General features: G+C 50.4%; 1 protein-coding gene across 1 annotated transcript in view; it reads left to right on the top strand.

Annotated features, from left to right (window-relative positions):
• The first annotated feature begins 2,791 nt into the window (after positions 1–2,791).
• Fam179a (family with sequence similarity 179, member A) overlaps positions 2,792–19,855 on the top strand; it is a 44,760-nt gene continuing 27,696 nt past the window's right edge. The window contains exons 1-10 of the mRNA XM_013013628.1: positions 2,792–2,819; positions 4,681–4,794; positions 6,252–6,539; positions 7,731–7,942; positions 8,371–8,543; positions 10,471–10,517; positions 12,786–12,952; positions 15,546–15,696; positions 15,925–16,089; positions 19,334–19,487. Coding sequence (XP_012869082.1) covers positions 2,792–2,819; positions 4,681–4,794; positions 6,252–6,539; positions 7,731–7,942; positions 8,371–8,543; positions 10,471–10,517; positions 12,786–12,952; positions 15,546–15,696; positions 15,925–16,089; positions 19,334–19,487 — 1,499 coding nt within the window. The remainder of the gene's footprint in view (positions 2,820–4,680; positions 4,795–6,251; positions 6,540–7,730; positions 7,943–8,370; positions 8,544–10,470; positions 10,518–12,785; positions 12,953–15,545; positions 15,697–15,924; positions 16,090–19,333; positions 19,488–19,855) is intronic.

Below are 19,855 nucleotides of genomic sequence, written 5' to 3'. Positions count from 1 at the left end.
ATTATTGAAGCCTCCCTGTGGAGAGGGGGCGGGTCCGGCCCCCCCCCCCCCCAGGAGTGGAGGGCTGGCGCAGAGGGGGCGGGTCCAGCCCCCGCAGGAGTGGAGGGCTGGCGCAGAGGGGGCGTGGTCTGTCCCGCAGGAGTGGAGGGCTGGCGCAGAGGGGGCGGGGTCAGAGGGGGCGGGGTCGGCCCCGCAGGAGTGGAGGGCTGGCGCAGAGGGGGCGGGGTCAGAGGGGGCGGGTCCGGCCCCCGCAGGAGTGGAGGGCGGGGTGAGGAGTCAGCCTGTGCTCTCCCCCTGCCTTCCTGCCGCAGGATGGCAGCTGTGCGCTCTTCTTTGCACAGCTCCCTCCAGAGCAAGGAGCCAGGTGGGTTCTGAGCTGTGATTGGCTCCTGTGGGCTGTGCGAGGGACGGGAGTGGCTGGATTTTTGACCTCAGGGCTGACACTCCAGGGGCCGGTCCTCGCTTTGTTTCCACTTGCAACCCGAGTCCCTCATGCCACCTGGCTTCATTCCTGTGGTGCGGTCACCATGGAAGCTCTGTAGCCATAGACCACAGTCACTCTTCTCCCTCCACCGAAGTCCCTGAGTGGGAAACTGAGGGGGACAGTGGAGGTGTCAGCCACTTGGGATGATGTGGAACATGGAGAAGTGCGGACCAAATCCTGATTACCAGAGTCAGCAGCGGGTTTCAGCTCTTGGGGCCAGGGCTGACTAGTCCCGCAGGGGAGTCACACCTCCGTGTCCTGAGCAGCACCACGCACCACAGACCTCAGTGACTCGAGCCTGGGGTTCAATAGCATGCTGAGAAATGTCCAGAGAGCCCAGAGCTCTGTCCACAGGGGCTGGAATTCCTGATTCTGATGGTCATAGTTGGGACATGGATCCTGACTGGTTATCCTGGGGTGGGGGTGTATGTGGGGGATATTACCTGTGCTGGTTCTGGGATTTGAACTCAGGGCCTCAACACTTTTGTTTAGCTTTTGTACTCTATCACTTGAGCCATGTGTCTGTCTGTAGCTTTTTGCTGGTTAATTGGAGGTAAGAGTCTCATAGATTTTTCTGCCTGGGCTGGCTTCAACCCCAAATCCTCAGATCTCAGCCTCCTGAGTATCTGGGATTATAGGCACAAGCCACCAGGGCCCATTTTAAATCCCCACCCCACCTTTTTAAATGTAGGATCTTACTCTTAGGTTGACCTAGAACTTACAATTCTCTGCCTCAGCCCTTTGACCACAGGCATGTGCCACTAGGGACTAACTCAATCAAAATTTCCTTATTCCTGTAGTCACTCGACAGGGAATCACCCGAGGAAAGCTCTCTTTGGACAAAGAGCCAAGACACTTGAGGTACTAAGCAGGGAGACAGCCAGGCCTGACCTGGGCCAGGCAGAGCTGGCCTAGGGTAGAGATGGGCCCATCAGCTCGCTGAGAAGCAACCTGTTGGGCCAGAGGGTTGCTAGGTGCTGTTCTGCCCTCTGGGGCTAGGGAGGAGCCTGTGGCAGGCTGGTTTCTAGGCAGAAGGCAGATTTCTCAGTTCCTGAGCTGGGATTTGTTGCTCCACAAAGAAGTTGGCACAGAGTCAGGTCCTGTTCCCAGATGATGTCTGGAGAGCACTTTCTCTCTGGAGTAGAAAGTGGGAGATAGGGTCTCAGGTGACCCTGATTACCTTGCTTACTGATGGCTAGCTCTGTGGTCCACCTCCTTGACCTGCCATCCTTATTTCAGCAAGGAAATCATAGCATCCCAGAGCCTGCAGAGAGATCTGGGTCACAGGAAAGGTGAAGTTAGGTCAAGGGCCAGAGCCAATGGCTGATCCTGAAGGTTTAAGTGAGCAGGAGAAAAGGCTTAGTTAGCTACAGGACAGTGAGGTGGCCCTGAGGGAATGCAGCATCTGTGCAGCTGGCAGAGGAAGATAGAAAACAGTGGAAAGTAGTGTCAATTTTACCTCCCCTGAGACCCTAAAGTTGCAGTGACAGGATGACAGAGTGATTGGTTATTTTAATTGTGCTCATCCTAGGGCTTGAACTCAGGGCCTGGGTGCTATCCCTGAGCTCTTTTGCTCAGAGCTAGTGCTCTTCTACTTTGAGCCACAGTGCCATTTCCGATTTTCTGGTGGTTAATTGGAGATAAGAGTCTTACAGACATTCCTGCAGAGGTAGGCTTTGAATCATGATCCTCAGATCTCAGCCTCCTGAGTAGCGAGGATTACAAGCGGGAGCCACCAGCACCTAGTGATGATTGACTTTTGATGACACTCTTCATAATGGAGTCTTCTCTGGGAGTCCAGTAGTCTTTGGGCATGGAAGTATCTGCAAGTCTGAAGGTCAGAAAAAGACACCTGGACCACTTGAATCCAGTGATGGATGTGCTCACTACAGGCAGGCTTTTGTTTGTGGTGGATGGTTGGGAAGTGATGTAAAGAGTTCACCTCAAACCCGGTGCTGGTGGCTCACAGTTGTAATCCTAGCTACTCAGGAGATTGAGATCTGAGGACCGTGGTTCGAAGACAACCCAGCAAGAAAGTCTGTAAGACTCTTATCTCCATTTCACCACCAAGCAGCAGAAACTGGAGGTGTGGTGCCAGTCTTGAGCATAAAAGTGAAGGGATGGCACTCAGGCCCTGAGTTCAAGTCCTAGTACTGGTAAAATAAAAAGGGTTAATGTCTTGTTCTATCACCACAGGTCCCTTAATGTCACAGGTCAGCACCCTGTGGACCCCTGCGGCCTTCACTCACAGCCTGGGAGTAGCTGTTACCTCTAGACCACCTCGCAGCCACCTTCTCCAGTGGGGTCATGGGCACTCGTGATGGTGTCCCTCCAGGTGAGGACATAGATGGTCATCTTCCTTGAATACTTGTCATGCTGTGCTCAAGAGAAGCAGCGGGGTGGTCTCCATGTGTTGATGCTGGTCCTCTGCTCACTGGCTTGGCTGGCTGGCAGATCCCTGGCCCACCACCTGAGTTTCACCTCCACCTGAGCTTCTCCTCTCCTCTTGGAGGAAGGTGGGCGGGCTGCTGGAGGAGCTGGTACTATAAACAGCAGTGATCAAGAGCCTTGATTTCCGCTGGAGATGAGGGGATCTGTCCTTGCTCAGATGTGCTGCTTATTGGGGGCAGCGCTGCTTAACGCCGGAGGGGCCCAGGTGATTTTTGGAAGGATGTTAGAGAACCGGAATGGCTGATCTTCGATTATTATGGTGAGGCCTGGCTGCTCTGTTTTGTTGATGTGGGAACTGAGGTCCAGAGAGGTTAGCTTCTTTCCTCAAGGTCTCACAGTGACAGAACTAAGATCATAGACTCCTGGGAGCTGATCTCAGGGCCCTCCAGCTAGAGGGGTGGGGGCTGTTCCCGCCTGTGTAGGGGCTTCGCTGGGTGGTAGATTAGGAGCCCATGGATGGTCCTAAGATAAACTTGGGAAGGGCGGAGCCATGAGGGTACAGCACTAACATTTGCCAAGTGCCTACTGAGTAGCAAGTAACTCAAGGTAGGGCAGAGGGTGAGAGGCTAGGGAAGAGTGCCAGGTGGAGGACTGCTTGGGGCTGGTAGAGACAGGAAAGCTTCCTTCCTTCCTTCCTTCCTTCCTTCCTTCCTTCCTTCCTTCCTTCTTGCCTTCCTTCCTTCCTTCCTTCCTTCTTGCCTTCCTTCCTTCTCTAATTTTCATTTGTTCTTATATTTTATCATATATATTTATCCATTCATTTATTTTTGGAGTTACTGGGGTTAGCCTCATGCTCTCTGGCAAATGTTCTACTTCTTGAGCCACACCCCCAGCCTTTTTTGCTTTGTTTTTCAGATAGGGTCTTAATTTTTGCTTGATCATGATTCTCCTCCCTCTGCCTCCTGACTAGCTGGGATTCTAGGTATGAACTACCACACTGGACCAGAAGAAGGCTTCCTAAAGGACCAAATTTATTAGTTGAGCTTCTTTCTCCTCTTTTCCGGGCTCCTGCTCTGGTCTCAGTTCCACAGTCTCGCTCTCTGGGAAGCCTTCCCAGTCCCCTGTCCCTGGCCAAGGCTCATACCCTAGGCTGTCACTGCTTGTTTCTCATTGCTATTTACCACTGGACTTCCAGTCTCCTTGAGAGTTGGGTCTGACTGGCTCCCAGTCTGTGGCAGGACTTGGAGGCCAGAGCCCCTCCCCAGAGCAGGGGCTAATGGAGTGTGAGGTAGTAAAGGATACCATCTGCTGATTCAGGAGACTTGGAGGGAAGACAGATGCTTGAGGACTTCCAAAAGGAGGGCTGGGTAGCCAGGAAAGCAGATAATCTGCACTTAGGGCTGTAGAGCTTTGCTGCTTAGGGGCTACTGCAGCGGGTGGCTGGGAGGAAGTGTCCCCTGAAAGCAGTGAGTGGGAGATATGCAACAGAGACTGTGCTGCATTCAACCACATCTGCACCGATGGATGAGGAAGGAGGGGAGCTCAGGAAGGAGACTGACACAATGTGGGGGTTGACACAAAGCCAGGAGGGAGGAATCAGACAGGCAGGCAGAGGGTGAGGAGGGAGAGGGTGCTGGCTGAGAGGCTAGAGTCAGCAGGGTTGGTTGGTAGAAGTCAGTGGACATGGCAGTACTTTGCCTGTTGGTAGACCAGGCTCTGGTATGGGGGCTGGGCCAGGCTCTCTGAGCCCTAGTCCTGACTTTAGGGAACTCTAAAGCATGGGTCCCCTGTGCTTCTGTCCCCAGCCAAGGTTCTGGCTCCAGTGGCCGTGTACTGCGGGAGTGTCCCCCGGACCAATGCTGGGCCCCGAGTTCCCCCCCCTGCAAACATCAACTCCAGCCTGCCGGCTTATGGTGAAGGTAAAATGGGAGGACCCAGCCTGGTGACTGAGCCACACCTAATAGCCAGGGAAGGCCCTGGGGCCTCTCTGAAGACGAGGAGGAGCTTCCTTGGCAGCTGACCACAGGGCAGAGCCGGAGCCCAGCCTGGAGGGGGAAATGAGGGTGTGTGGATGTGTGGGCATTCTCAAGCTACAGCAGGTGTTGCTTTCACAGTGGTCCCTGCTTAAAACTCAGTTATTCTGCTTTGTGCCTCAGGGGAGCTGTACAAAGGGACAGCCCAGACATAGGCTTCCAGCATTGCCTGGCTCTCCTGGGAACCTGGAGGGAGCCCCACATGCCCCGGCTAGGCCAGGCCTGTGCCTGGGGATCCAGGAGGGAACTGGCTATGGGGTGGGTACTAAGGGGGCATTGCCAGCACAGCAGTCCCTCAGTGGGACTCCTGTCTGGCTGCCAGTGGCAGGCGGCCCTTTGCCATTGCAAAGAAACAGGAGCCATAGCTGTAAATCCACTGACTACATGGCCTCAGAGTCATGTAGAGGCCGATTTCTTGAAATTAATTTTAAAAAATTTTTATTTTTTTTGTCAGTCATAAAGCTTGAACTTGGGGCCTGGGCATTGTCACCGAGCTCTTTTTGCTCAAGGCTAGTGCTCTACCACTTTGAGCCACAGCTCCACTTTTGGTTTTCTGGTGGTTAATTGGAGCTAAGAGTCTCATGGACTTTCCTGTCCAGGCTGGCTTTGAACCACGATCTTCAGATCTCAATCTCCTGAGATCTCAGCTAGGCTAGCCTCCAGTGCCCAGCTGTGTAGGTGCAAATTAAATGTGGTTGAATAGTCAGATGCCAGTGGCTCATGCCTGTCATCTCCTATCAGCTACTACTCAGGAAGCTGAGATTAGAAGACTGAGGTTTGAAGTTAGCCCAGGCAAGAAAGTCTGTGAGACTTTTGTGTCCAATTAACCAGCAAAAATCTATAAGTAGAGGTGTGGCTCAAGAGGTAGAGTACCATCCTTGAGTGAAAAAAATCTAAGCAACACTCCTAGGCCTTGAGTTCAAGTCCTATTACTGGCGCATGTGCGTGTGTGTTTGCACACACACATACACACACTCACATACATGCACAAAACATGGTTGGATGAGTAGTTGGCTGCAAGCATGGCTTACTTTAAGCTTACCTGACTTTTCCTCTCCATTTGTATTTGGTAAAATAGGTGCTCAATGGTATTGGACAAATTTGTTGTGTCTTGAGGCTTGGTGAAGGTGGTCTTGGGGCAGATGGCTTTCCTTCATGATGTAGGGCCTCTTATCTGTGCTTGGATAGGACTGCATACGAGCACTTTCAGGCCAGGTGCTTCATAGACAGTGTTGATGTCGTGATTGCTCCTAGGAAGGACAGAGGCACGGAATGACTGGGCTTCACTCCCACAATGGGTGCCATCTTGGGCTCAGTGTGCCAAGTCACTGTGTCTCCCTCAGGTCCCCTCCAGCCTCTGCCGAGTGTCCTGCTGAGCAGAGAGACTCCATCACAGCTCTTGAGTGGACATGGGGACCCTGGAAGCCTTAAACTAGATACCACTCCGAAAAGCTGGCAGGCCAGGAACGGCCATCCCAGGACCCCAAAGGCTCTGCCTTTGGGGCCTCACCCCCTGGTGCCCATCCTCTCACTGGAGTCGGAGGCTAACAGCATGGCCCAGGACACCATGCAGATCAAGGAGAAGCTCAAGAAGAGGAGGCTGTCAGAGGGCATGGCAGCATCTTCTCGAGGTGAGCCTAGGCCTTGGCCTTGCCCCCGCCTTCCCCCAGGGTCCGTGGTTCCAGACCAGCCAGGGTGTGAGGATCGGCTGGTAGCAGATGACTTAGAAGGAGCAGGGTGGGTGGGTGGGTGTTCATCAAGCTGCCAAGGGGGCTGCTGCTAAACGGTCAGTGTGGCACAGGGGGCTATGAGAATGAAACAGAAAGGCTACAGGTGTGGTGGTATAACTTTCAGGCTGTGTTAGAGGGTTTGAGAGAACTGCACCCCACATCATTAGCTGTAAAGAAAGGGGAAGCAGAAGGAATTGATTTGTCATGTGCTGAGTACAAGCTGACAGGCAGTATTTGTAATGGTGTCATATGGTGTTATTGATTTGTGTGTGTGTGTGTGTGTGTGTGTGTGTGTGTGTGTATTACTGGGGATTGAACCCAGGCCCTTGAACATGCCATGTGTAAAGTCCACCACTTGAGCCATGTTTCTAGCTCTTTGGCTTTTGAATTTTGTTTTTTGAGTTAGGGTCTCATTTCGATATTCTCTTGCCTCCTGAGTAACTGTGATTACAGTTAGGTGCCAATATGCCTGGCCCAGTCTTAGTGGATATCTTATTTTACAAAGGAGTGCAGGGGTCACACAGCGTCTCTCCAGAACCAGAGCCTGCAGTCTTCCCTCTGAACCTCATGCTGATTTTAACTCCTTCGTACTCACACTGCCTCTGAATTTCTTTTCATTTATCTTATCTTATTATTATGATTTTTATTCCAGTACGAGGGCTTGAACCAGGACACTCTCCTTTAGGTTTTTGCTCAAAGATGGAGCTCTCTCATTTGAGCCATACTTCTGCTTCTAGTTTTTGCTGGTTAATTGGAGATAAGAGTCTCTCAGATTTGTCTTCCTGGGCTGGCTTCAAACTGCTATATTCAGATCTATATTCAGACCCCTAAGTAGTTAGGATTACAGATGTGAGCCATTGGTGCCTGACTTAGATTGAAATGACTTTGATCGATAGTTCTAGCAAACTCTATAGGAATGGGAAAGGACTCTCAGTACTGCTTGCTCAGTGCCTTGCTCATTGTGGGGCTGAGGACCCGTTCTGCTCATTAGTGGGGCTTCCTTCAGGATATCCCTTCTCCTAGTTAGTGTGGGGCTCCTCCTCTACTCCCTGTTCTTTTTGAGCTAGCTTCTTAACCCCCCATAATACATAGCTTCTCTGGATCCCATTGGAGGCCCCAAAGGAGTTCCTCTGAGGAGCACCGTCCCCCGTACCACCTCTCAGAGGCTGCTGAGGGCACCCAGGCCGATGCCTCCCATCCAGAGCATCCCCACCACTCCTGAGGCCAGTGGAGCCAAGGAGAAGGAACTGGACCCACCCAGGAGCAGGCAGGGGCCCCAGGAGTTGAGAGCCGGAGCTCAGCAGGTAAGGCCCTTCTACTGCTCTGAGTCTCCATCTTCTGTCTTTCCATTCTTTACCAGTCCCTGTTCCCATGCCCTGGGCATGTCTGTGAGGGTCCAGACACTTCCCTGAAGGGTAGGGGTGGCATTAGGAGGGGCTCAGGGCTACCCTCTCTGGGCTCCCTTTTGTACATCTATACAAACAGAGCTTTGGATTAGATACGTCCAATTCTGAAATGAAAAGACCAAAACAACCCAGACAGAAAATATTCACAAAGCTTCCCAGTCTGACTGTGGAGGGAGCCAGACACTTCCTCAGGGATCCAGCTTTGGGCAGCTGCACAGGAAAACCAGAGCACACTTCTGGGCAGAGGGGGCATCCTCTGTGAGGTGCCGGGGCATGGAGCATCCAGCCTGGGATGCTCTCATGGACCAGAACCCTTCTGCTCCCAGGTGCAGATTTCCCAACAATATCTACACTGCAATGATGAGAAGATGCACAAGTCGCTGGGCGGCCTGGTGATCCCTCCCATCCCCAAGGCTGAGACGCAGACAGGGCCCTCCATGTCCAGTCCCTCGGCATCAGGCCAGGATGACCTCACAGGACTGAGGGCCCCCTACACACGGTAAGGGACCCCACACATCGTGAAGGCTACCTTGTAGTCTTTCTTTCTTCCAATCTTCTAAGATCCACTCAGGCTCTTTGTGGCTGAGTCTCCATGGTAAAGACATTGGGTGTGAGGAGTAGGGTCTCCTATCCATAAGCCTTGGAGTTAAGGAAACCACAGAATTGTTGCTGGGTCTTTTCTGATCCTGGGCTCCAGGAATCCGGGATGATGGTACAACCAACAATATCCCATGATTCTCTGCTACAGTTTCTTAGTGTATGGGCTGGCTGCAGTGAGGAATAAAATACAAGTTATTTTAGAATGCGATTCTGTTTGACAGAAGCACTTCATTATTGTGAATTTCTTCATTGATGAATACTAAGGACACAATCATGGTTGTACATCTGTGCCTGTGTAGATCTGTGTGTGTAGTCAGAACATTTTTTTATTCTCTTTTCATGTGTGTGTGTGTGTGTATGTGTACTGGTCCTAGGGCTCAGGGTCTGGGAGCTGTCCTTGAGCTTTTTTTTGTCCAAGGGTAGCATTCTAGCACTTGAACCACACCTCTACTTCTGGCTTTTTTTTGTTGTTGGTCATGGGGCTTGAACTCTGGACCTGGATGCTGTCCCTGTGCTCTTCAGCTCAAGGCAAGTGCTCTACCTTTTGAGCCACAGTGCCACTGTGAGACTCTGATCTCACAGACCTTTCTTCGTGAGCTGGCTTTGAACCATGATCCTCAGATCTCAGCCTCCTGAGTAGCTAGGATTACAGGCGTGAGCCACTGGCGCCCGGTGACTTCACCTTTCTTGTTCTGTCCCTGGCATCTCCTTGGAGGTCCATCTTTCTACTGGGTAGCTCCAGTTTCTCCTGGCGAAGGCATAGCAGTGTCAGAAGGAAGAGGAGGATTCATCATTATCATGGCAAACTGTCCCCCCTCCCCAGGATCTCCTTATTTCCATCAAGTTGTGGGTGTTCATCCTGGTCTTCAAATGCCAGCATCAATTTTGACTCATTCTGAATATGCCTGATTTCACATCCCCTTAGATCTTTTTTTTTTTTTTGGTCAGTTGTGGGACTTGAACTCTGGGCCTGGGCACTGTCCCTCAGCTCTTCAGCTCAAGGATAGTACTCTACTACTTGAGCCACAGTGGCACTTCTGCCTTCTTCTGTTTATGTGGTGCTGAGGAAGCGAACCCAACGAACCACCAGAAACTGGAAATGGTGCTATGTCTCAACGAGGTAGAGCACTAGCCTTGAGCAAGAGCTCAGGGACAGTGCCTAGGTGCTGAGTTCAAACCCCAGACCACCACCACCAACAACAAAAAGGAAGTTATAATGTCAATGATTATACTGAAACCCCCTTATACTATTAATGGATAATAATAAAAAAAAAGTAACAATGAAGACCAGTCTTATGAATGTCCCTGTCTTCTTTTCTTGTGTGTGATCAGGACTGAGCTTTTAGCCTCAAACAGTGAGGACTTACCAAGCTCTCCTAATTCCACTGGAGGTTGGAAGAAGGGAAAGAAGGGAAGAAGGAAAAGATAATTAGGGGTCTCTGAGCTCCCTGAGGGCAGGGAAGTTTACAGAACTTGAGCTCAGCGTTGTCTGAACTGTGGAACAATTCACCTTCCTCTGCTGCACAGGCCTGGAGTTCACAGCAGGGGCAGAGTTTTCTTCCACAGTTCCCATGTGGAGGCTGCTGCCTGGAGAAGAGATGGCCGCCCAGCCAGGAAAGTCAGGCTGACCTCCCAGCCTCACCTGGCCCTGCAGCTGCCCAGCCACGCCTGCGTTTGTGGAAGGAGCTGCCTTTCCTGCTTTGACCTGGATACCAGCCTCTTCCCTTGTGTTTCCCATCACAAGGGTGCCCCCTCCTGGAGCTACCCTGGGCTCTTTATCCCAGCATCTCTGCCTTACTGAGTTCTTTTCTCCTCATTCTTTTCAGATTGGTTCAGGAGAGTGGGCCTCAGGAGAAGACCCCTAAATCTCTGGGTATGTATTCTCCCTATGTCGCCTTGTTTTGTATCTGCGGCCTAAGCAGTGGGTCTGGGTCAAGGGTGGGAATAGAAGCAGTGATTACTGGTGGTGTCTGCCACACTAGGCAGGTTGATACCAGGTTCTATAGCTCAAAATGGCCCACGTAAGGGTGATGGCGCTCTCCTGATTTGTGAGCTTCAGATTTGCACGTGGGCCTCATGGCTCTAGAGTGGAGCCTCTTGACACACTGAGCAATGGCCCCTTGCTTTGGTTTAATAAAGTAGACTTGCTCTTACTGGACAGAGTGAGGCATTAAAGTACATCCCACAAACCCCTTAGGGTTCCACAGGGAGGAAGGAGGTGGGAGGAGGGATGACCGGCTCCTGCAGAGAGGCTGATCGCAGGAATGGCTATGGGACAGGGGAAGCAGGCCGGGCGAGGGGCCGCTCTGAATCCAGGCTGTGGGTAGAGGGAGTTGGCAGCAGCTGCTGTGTTGAAGGTCGGGAGGATGACCAGCTTCCTGGCAGGTCCCTGCTAATCAGCTCAGCAAGGTATACAGCAGGTGGCGGGGTGGGGTTGCTTCCCAAAGAGGCCCGGAGGCAAGCCTGGCAGGGCCCCTGAATGTGGGGCTTCTCCCCTGCTCCCTCGCAGGTCTGTGTGTGCAGAGTGATCTTGGGCAGCCTCCAGCGATGCGTGTGGTGCCTCACATTTCTTTCATGTGCTCCCCCTGAGATTGTTGGCTTGGATATTTGCACACAGAAGCCCTGTCCCTGTGGGTGGGGCAAACTCTTTGGATGAGGCTTTCCAGGGGTCCCTTACAGCTTTAAGGGAGGGAGAGGATATGGAAAAGTCCTTAGAGGATTCTCTGTCACCTGGACACACCAGGATGTCAGCTGGATACGGCTCAGTACCTCTAACTCATCTAACACATAGCCGTGGGGCTGTGGGGCCATGGGGCTGTGGGGTTCCTATAGCTGAAACGGCCCCAAATCTCAGGGCATTCCTGCAGACCGTGCCCTGGCCAGGGAGCCTCTGACCACCTGCACCCTCTGCCCTGCCTTTGTGTGTGTGTGTGTGTGTGTGTGTGTGTGTTTATGAGTCCTGGGGCTTGAACTCAGGCTCTAAGTATTGACCCTGAACTTTTATTTTGCTCCAGGCTAACACTCTACCACTTGACTCATAACTCTATTTCTGGCTTTTTTGTGGTTAATTCCTGCGCAGGCTGGCTTTGAACCATGATTCCTGAGTAGCTAAGATAACAGGCATGAGCCATCTGTGTTCCACTTACCTTTTGCCCCTTGGCCCTGATTCTTCTCTCTGCCTCCCCCACCAAACAGAGGAAGCCTTTGCAGAAGGTCTGGGCTAGCAGAAGCCTGGGTACCCAGGGAACTGGGCAAGAAACCAGGCTCCAGATGCCCCTTGTAGCCTCAGGCATCGCCAGATGGTGGCCTCCATCCTCCTGATTAGCAGGCTCTCCCAAGGTCATTATACTCTGAACTTTATGAGAAGGTTAAGGAACCTAGCCTGGCCTTGTCCCTAGAATAACAAGTATACCTTTATATCCATTGATTGGGAAATCAATAGTAAAAGATACTATGGAGTTAATGTTTAGAAGTGAAGTTGTATTTTATCAGTCACAAAAACACCTGAAGGTCACTGTGCCTCAGCTTTCCCATGTGTGGAATAAGAGAACTAGACTAGGGCTAGTAGCTTTTCTTTCTTTCTTTCTTCTTTTTTTCATCAGTCATAGGACTTGAACTCTGGGCCAGGATGCTGTCCCTCAGCTCTTCAGCTCAAGGCTAATGCTCTACTACTTGAGCCACAGCGCCACTTCTGGTTTTCTGGTGAATTGGAGCTAAGAGTCTCAAGGGACTTTCCTGCCCGGTCTGGCTTTGAACAGAGATCCTCAGCTCTCAGCCTCCTGATTAGCTAGCATTACAGGCGTGAGCTACCAGTGCCCAGCTAGGGTTAGTAACTTTTCTGGTCCCTTCCAGCTTGGCTGGGGTGGTAGAAAATGGCTGGAAGGACAGTTGGAGTTTTCATCTTCCTGCCTAGCCCCTTCCTCCTTTTAGAATAAGCTATGCAATGCTTGCTTGCTGAATGAGTGAATGAATGAATGACTAGGTGGATGGATGAAGGGACTGTGCTGTGATCCTTAGCAACCTTGCCAGTGCTGCTCTGTGGAGCGCTTGGCCAGTCAAGTCCTACCAGCCACAGGTCAGCTCAGGGGCAGCCCTGGGTGCTGGGCTGTCCTCAGCCCCGTCTTTTCTCTTGACTCCTCAGACTCCAAACCTCTGGCCCCACCTGTGAGGGACAAGTCTTCGGTAGCCCCTGAGAAGCCCCTGGCTTCATCACAGTCTACTCCTATGCTGACAGCATTCTCCTTTGGCCATGCCAAAGAAGCCCACCCCTTGTGGAAAGAAGAGGACCAGAAGGAGATCAGCTCCAAGGTATCTGGGAAGAGAAAGACAAGGAGGAGGAACAGGAGGAGGAGGAGGGAGAAGAGGAGGGAAAATAAATGAACAAAGCATGTTCCCAAATGTGAGGGGCCAGCTGGTGGGGAACTGGGGCAGAGCCAGGAAGAGCTTAAGCAGCTGCCCTGAGCATTCAGGCTGGAGAGGAAGGGAAGCAGGGATAGGATTGGAGTGGAGTGGGGACTGGGTGCAGAGAAGAGTCCAGAAGATTGCTGAGGAGTGGTGTTGGGAGGTGGAAGGACAGAAGAAAGTCGCGCGTGGGTGAGAGGGAAGCAGGATGCTGGGGAGAGGCCAGAGGGCTTAGGTGAACCATGCTGTGTAATCTGAACTGACCCCCAAGATAGCAACGGAGAGGCAGCTGACTCTGAGGCCAATGGCCAAAACTGTGCTTGACAGGCTGATAAATACCTTGCACTTCTAAGATGACCTTGGGGAGGTGGCTTCTCTTCCCCACGTAGGATGCATTTAGTAAAACTTGGTGAGTCACTGTCCCAGGTGCATGCTATGTTAGAAAAGGAGATTCCGGGTTAAGGTAAGGACCAGCATTACTCTAGAGCAGGCAGTGAGGGATGAATAATTATAAGAGTCCCATGCACCAAAATGGGCTTTGTGCTCCAGCCCACCCCAACACCCACTCCATTATCATCCTACAGACATTGATATTACAGATCACTCCCTAAGCCCACACGATCCCAATTCTAAGATTCTGTTCGGTCACCGCCATCTCCTATTTCTCTGGCTCCGTGCACCCACTGCTCTGACTTCATCATGTTTGCTGTCTTGCAGCGAACTGGATCATCCCTCCATTTGCTTTCTGTTACCTTTTTCATCTTGGCATGACAAACCCTTCCCATTTGTTCCTAAGAGTGTAGTCTGGCATTAGTTCCTACTACCCCACTGAGATCACCAATGACTTCATGTCCCAAATGTTGTCCTCTCCCACTTTGTCCCAGGAGCTGCTTTTGACACATCTGGCACATGCCCCTCTTGAATTCTCCATGCAGGGATGGAGCCCAAGGGCAGCTCTTTCTTGGTGCTCTTCCTCCATGAACGGCAGCTTCTTCCTTCCTGTCAGGGCTCCTCCTCCTCCTCCTTCCCTTCAGATACCAAGTTCACCAGGGGCTGGTCCTCTGGCTTATTTAATCAGCCCCTAGGATGTCCTCCGGTCAGTGCTGTCAGTACAGTCTCTAGGCTGAGGACTACCAACCTTCTCCTGACCTCCAGACTCACCTCTTTCCTGCTAGTCATCATCTTCACTTAGACATCTAATTCTATTTCAAAGCTACCATGACCAAGACTCAATTCCTGGATCCTTACCTCACCTAACCTTTTTCTCCAGGGTCCCCACATAGTGAATGGTACCCCAAAGGCAGCCTTGGCATTCTAGCCGATCAGGTCCCAAATCCTGAGCTTGTCCTTGGCATCCTACATCTTCTGTCTCAGCAAGAAACCAACTCTACTTTGGAAATATGCCCCCACCCCACCTGTCCCAGCATCCTGGACCAACTTCCCTCCCTTGCTCTTGCTCCTGTATCCTGTGGTCTCCTAAGAGTTCTCTCTGCTCCTACCTGTTCTAGACTCTTCCATGAAGCAGCCAGAATAATCCTTAAATAATGTTCTATGTCCCTCACCTCTGGAAGCTGGGTGAAGAGCATATATTGATCCTATTCTTACAACTTCTTATGAGCCTCAAACTATCTCAAAATAGGTTACTTAAAAAAAATCAACCGACCTTTGGAGAAGCCAGGATCCCCAAACTGAAGTCAAATTGTGTCGCTCCTCAGGCTCAAAACCAGGCATGGCCTCCAGTGTCCTTTTATAGAGACCTAGTGTGGTGTGGAGTTTGCCACCTCCTGACCTTATGTCCTATCCTGCTTTGACTCAGAGTGCTGAAATCTAGCTCTACACTTAAGATTCACCCTAAAAACAGTCTCTCTAGGCGACCTCCCTCTTCTCCTCCTTCTCTTCATCTTCCTCTCCTGTTTTTCCTCTTTCTCCTCCTCCCTCTGCCTTTTTATCTCACCTTCTTTTTCTCTCTCCTTTTTCTTTTCCTCCTCTACCTCCTCCTCTTTTTCTTCTACCTCCTCCTACTCTTTCTCCTTCTTCTTCTGTTTCCCCTGTTTTCTTCTTGTGTGGTACTAGGCAGTGAACCCATCTAGGGCCTTATGCATAGTAGCCAAATGTCCCACCATTTAGGACATACCTCAGCTCTTTTGTATTTGTTTTTAATTTTCATTTTGTTAGAATCTCATTAACTTTTTCCAGGCTGTCCTTGGACTTGAGATATTCCCACCTCTGCTCCTCTGAGTAGCTGGGATTACAAGTGTGTACAAGACAACCAGTTCTCTGGGTCTTCCTATGTAAAGCAAAAACCCTGTGACAATTTTTTTTCTAGCACATGGTTCTGTCATTAGAGATTTGTGTGTTTACTGTTTGTGCCCCAGTTCAGAAAGCTCGGGAGTACAGGACTTACTCGCTTTTTTTGTTCTTCCAGAGTGTGCTTGGCATCTAGGAGGCACTCACACATTTGACTACTAAGGCTAATGGAGTCTGCCTTTTCCTGTGCCAGGTCCAAGTCACCATCTCCAAGTCAGCCCAGGAGAAGATGCGGCTGAAGCAGCTGAAGGAGATAGAATCATTCCGGAGGGCAAAGGGGCCAGAGAGGGAGAGAGAACTGGCTTCCCAGGGCCTGGGTCCACGGAGACCCTTGGTGAAGGAAGGTACCATGGTGTGTGTGTGTGTGTGTGTGTGTGTGTGTGTGTGTGTGTGTGGTAGAGGACTCCTGCTGACTAGGGAAACATTTGTCTGGCTCCTGGGCTTCCCATAGCTTCTCCACTCCCCACCTGAGAGTGGACAGGGAGTCAGGTCCACTGTCTTGGTGGTCGGTCCATTTCCAAAGGAGGACATTGGGGACCAGCTCAGTTCTAGGACTTTCTCTGCCTTCGCAGGCCTCCTCCCCCTCCGGGGAAGTGGGACCCAGTCTGTGCCTACTGGAATGAGCAGCCCACACAGAAACAACATTGGCGTCATCCTGAGGAAGCGAGCCAACCGGTCCTCCCTGCCCAGCATCCCTGTCAGCAAGCAGGAGCCCCGCTTTGCCCGTCATGCTTCAGGTGGGTGCAGCCTTGAGATGCTCTAGGGGAAATAGCAAAGTGGACCCTGGCTGTTCGACCTTGTCAGTTGCCCATGTCAGACTAGGGGACAACCTGCAAGGTGTGTGTGTGTGTGTGTGTGTGTGTGTGACCTTGCCAGGGTAAGAAGCAGTCTGGGACTCATTAATTGTCAATGGGTAAGGTTGTCACATGTAGAATTGTGGATGTCTGGGGAGGTCTGCCCAGCTGGTACATCAGGGCTTAGAAAAGTCATCAGTGTACCAGAAAGATGCTGACAGAGAGCATGCAAGGAAAAAGCTGTGAATATCAAGAAGAGGAAGACAGTTCTGGGAAGAACCTTGGCTTTCTATCTGTGTCTTTGTACAGTTGGGGCTGGAAAGAGTTGGCTAAGGACTAGGAGCAGGAGAGCCACAGGAAAGGTGAAAGGACCTGGAGAGACTCTATTCTATCCTACCAGATGGCTTCCTATGGGCCTCATTTTTTTTTGTTTTTTTTTTTGGGGTCCGGTCGTGGGGCCTGAACTCTGGGCCTGGGCGCTGTCCCTCAGCTCTTGAGCTCAAGGCTAGCACTCTACCACTTGAGCCACAGCGCCACTTCCGGCATTTTTCTCTTTGCTTATGTGGTGCTGAGGAATCGAACCCAGGGCCTCAGGCATGCAAGGCTAGCACTCTACCACTGAGCCACCTTCCCAGCCCTGGCCTCATTTTTTGTATACGGGGCAAGCACTTGAACTTTCATTTGAAAAGATTTTTGTTACCAAATTTATTTGGAAATAATCAATCTGATTCAGAGTTTTGGTGTGAGGTGTGGTAGGCGATGATGGTGGCTGAAAGCATAAAGTGGATGTTGTAAATAGTGATGAATCTCCTTTTTCAGTCCTTCCTATCTCTTTGATTGTCTCAAGTAGAATGTCTTAATTCAAGACAAGTTGATAGCACTTCCTCCCCGCCCCTCCCCCCCAGTTTTTAAAAATGGGGAGATCCTTCTTCAGGCTAATGACGTCAAAAGCTGTTTGTATTTTTTGGGGGGTGGGTCAATCATGGAGCTTGAACTTGGCCTGGGCACTGTCACTGAGTTCTTTTGCTCAAGGCTAGCCCTCTACCACTTTGAACCACAGCTCCACTTCCAGTTCTCTGGTGGTTATTTAGAGATAAGAATTTCATAGGGATTTTTTTTTCCACCCTGGGCTGGCTTCAAACCATGAGTCTCAAATCTCAGCCTCCTCAGCAGCTAGGATTATAGGTGTGAGCTACTGGTGCCCAGCTTGTCTGTAATTTTATAGCTATCGTTCTCCTTTGGTGATAAATATTTTACTCCATGACAAATAATACTAATGTATTGGTTACTTTTTTTTCTCATTTCTGTGACCTGACTTAATGGAGGGAAGATTTGTTTGGCTCATTGCTTTACCTCCTTAAGTTTTTGTTGCCTCTCAAAATAGTCCCAACCATCCGCGGACTAGGAATTCAACACAGAAGCCTGGGGGGCACATTTTATATTTGAACTGTAACAATAACTTATATCTTATACCTATTATGCTAGAGATAGAAAATTGCCCTTAAATTCATTTGAAAAGTAAATAAGTAAGTAAACATACAGATAATCAAGAGATATGGCAAAAGGATCATGAAAGTGGTACTGGGAAATATTGATTTATCTAACCCAACCACTCCTTAGAGACAGTGGCACGGAGCAAGATTCAGAGATCCAATCAGCCCAGCGTCATTTGAGGTGATAGTGGACTCAAGACTAAGACCTTGGCTAATAGATTTTGATCTAATATGGTCTAATATTTCACACGATTTCAACTATGTATTTGTAAGTGGATAGGTAGAAGTATGATTTTAAATAGGTCAGGCTGTTGAATTAAGGAAAAGCTAACTTTGCTTTTGCAACTTCCCTGGAAGCTGAATTTGGATTCTTCTCATCTTCCTCTTCCTCTCTCCTGACAACCAAAGCTTAAGTTGCTTTATAATTTGTACCGGCAGTTACTTTTGGCCTGGCTAGACATGATGGAATTTCAAAATAAAGTTGGTGGTCCCTCTGAATTTTCTAACACATACTATGAGATTCTAGACTCTTCCCCCTTTTTTTGAATCCAGGGACATTTGGGTGAGATTGACTGTATCTACTTAGTTCCTTCAGTTTTGTGGTACAAAGAATGGGGGTTCCTGGAGCCAAAGTCATTTGTGTGGACACGGTTTGAAAAGCTGCCAGGGTCAAGGGTAGGCAAAGGCAAATACAACCCTGTGGGACCAGCGGCTGGAGTGGCCCTGCAGTTGCCTTTTGTGTATTTATTTTAAAATCTGAGTGGATGCTAAACACCACTGGAGGATGATATAGAAGCAGAGCAGGTGTCAGGAAGCTAGATTGGCCCTTTTGTTCCCCTGGATGGACCAGTGCCTCTGGAGAGCCTCGTGGACCATGTGGATTTCATATTGTCTGTGAAGGCCAAGAGATTGGGTGATACCTGCCTACCAGGTGACCTGAGGACTGATCAAGAGGCCATTTATATACCAACGGTAGTGCTGAGAATTCTGGAAGGGGGTCTTAGTGTCTTGATTTTAAATACAGGGCTACCTCTCTACTCAGATGTACTGGGGTTGTCCGGGTGTACTCCCAGGCTCTCTGAAATTCCCCCAGTTCTTCTAGGGCCTTATGGTGGTTCTGGCATCTCTCCATAAGGGAGGCGAGACTAGAAAAACATACCCTGGTTGTAGACCACTTCTTTGCCTGCTGTCAGTTCCTGTATGTGTGGCCACATCTTGATGGTTACTAATACTGTTTCAAGTGCTTTTTTTGCTGGTCCTGGCTTTGCTCCAGCCATCTGAAGCAGAGCACTTTCCTGCTCAGATAACCTCACCTGAGCATGGATGGTGGAAAGGAAGGAGCAGACACTCTTACCTGGGTGGGAACAAACTGTCATTCATGGAGGACTTACTGGGCTTCACCCTGACCACAGGCAGGGCAGGACCAGAGGCAAGTCCCAGGTTTAGTAGGCTTGATCAGGTGACATCAAATTAGCATGTTTATAATATTACAAGGTTGGCAATGGCGGGAGCAGAGAAAGTCAACAAAAGGCAGAATAAGGCTGAGACTTGGCTTCCCGGACTTCCGGGTCCCTTCTCCTGCACAGTGGGCTATGCTGTGGTCAGGCCTGGCACGGGGAGGGTGAGAAGGAGCCCTCGATGGGCATACTTGCCTGTCTTCTTTGTGAAGCTTGTTTCTTTACCCGTGCATGCAGCTAACTCCTTACCTGCGGTGCTCACCTTGGGGTCTCCCGAATGGGACGAGGAGGAAGAGGAGATGGACCTGAGAGCTTTTAGGGAGTTGAGGCCCTTCTCGAACCCAGAGCTGGGGTTGATGGATGCTCTGCAGTGCCTCAACAGCAGTGACTGGTGAGGAAACATCTCCCTTGTGCACCCTGGGGCCTGGGGGAGGGGGACTGAGGGGGGAGGGGAGACGGGGTGGGGGAGAGGGGACCAGAGGGAGGAGGTTCATTCCTGGGCTCTGGTGCAATGGAAGGAGGTGTGTGTGTGTGTGTGTGTGTGTGTGTGTGTGTACATGTGCACACATACGTGCATGTATATCTATATATATACACACAAATACATATATACACACATATATAGATACATACACACATATAATATCTATATCTGTCTATTTATCTATCCATCTATCCATCCATCCATCTATCTATCTATCTATCTATCTATCTATCTATCTATCTATCTATCTATCTATCTATCTATCTATCTATCTA

The sequence above is a fragment of the Dipodomys ordii genome, unplaced genomic scaffold, assembly GCF_000151885.1.
Source record: "Dipodomys ordii isolate 6190 unplaced genomic scaffold, Dord_2.0 Scaffold20, whole genome shotgun sequence".
In the NCBI taxonomy this organism is placed as follows: Eukaryota; Metazoa; Chordata; class Mammalia; order Rodentia; family Heteromyidae; genus Dipodomys; species Dipodomys ordii.
Note: the sequence above shows the minus strand (reverse complement) of the source record. Positions and strands in the feature narration are given on the sequence as shown.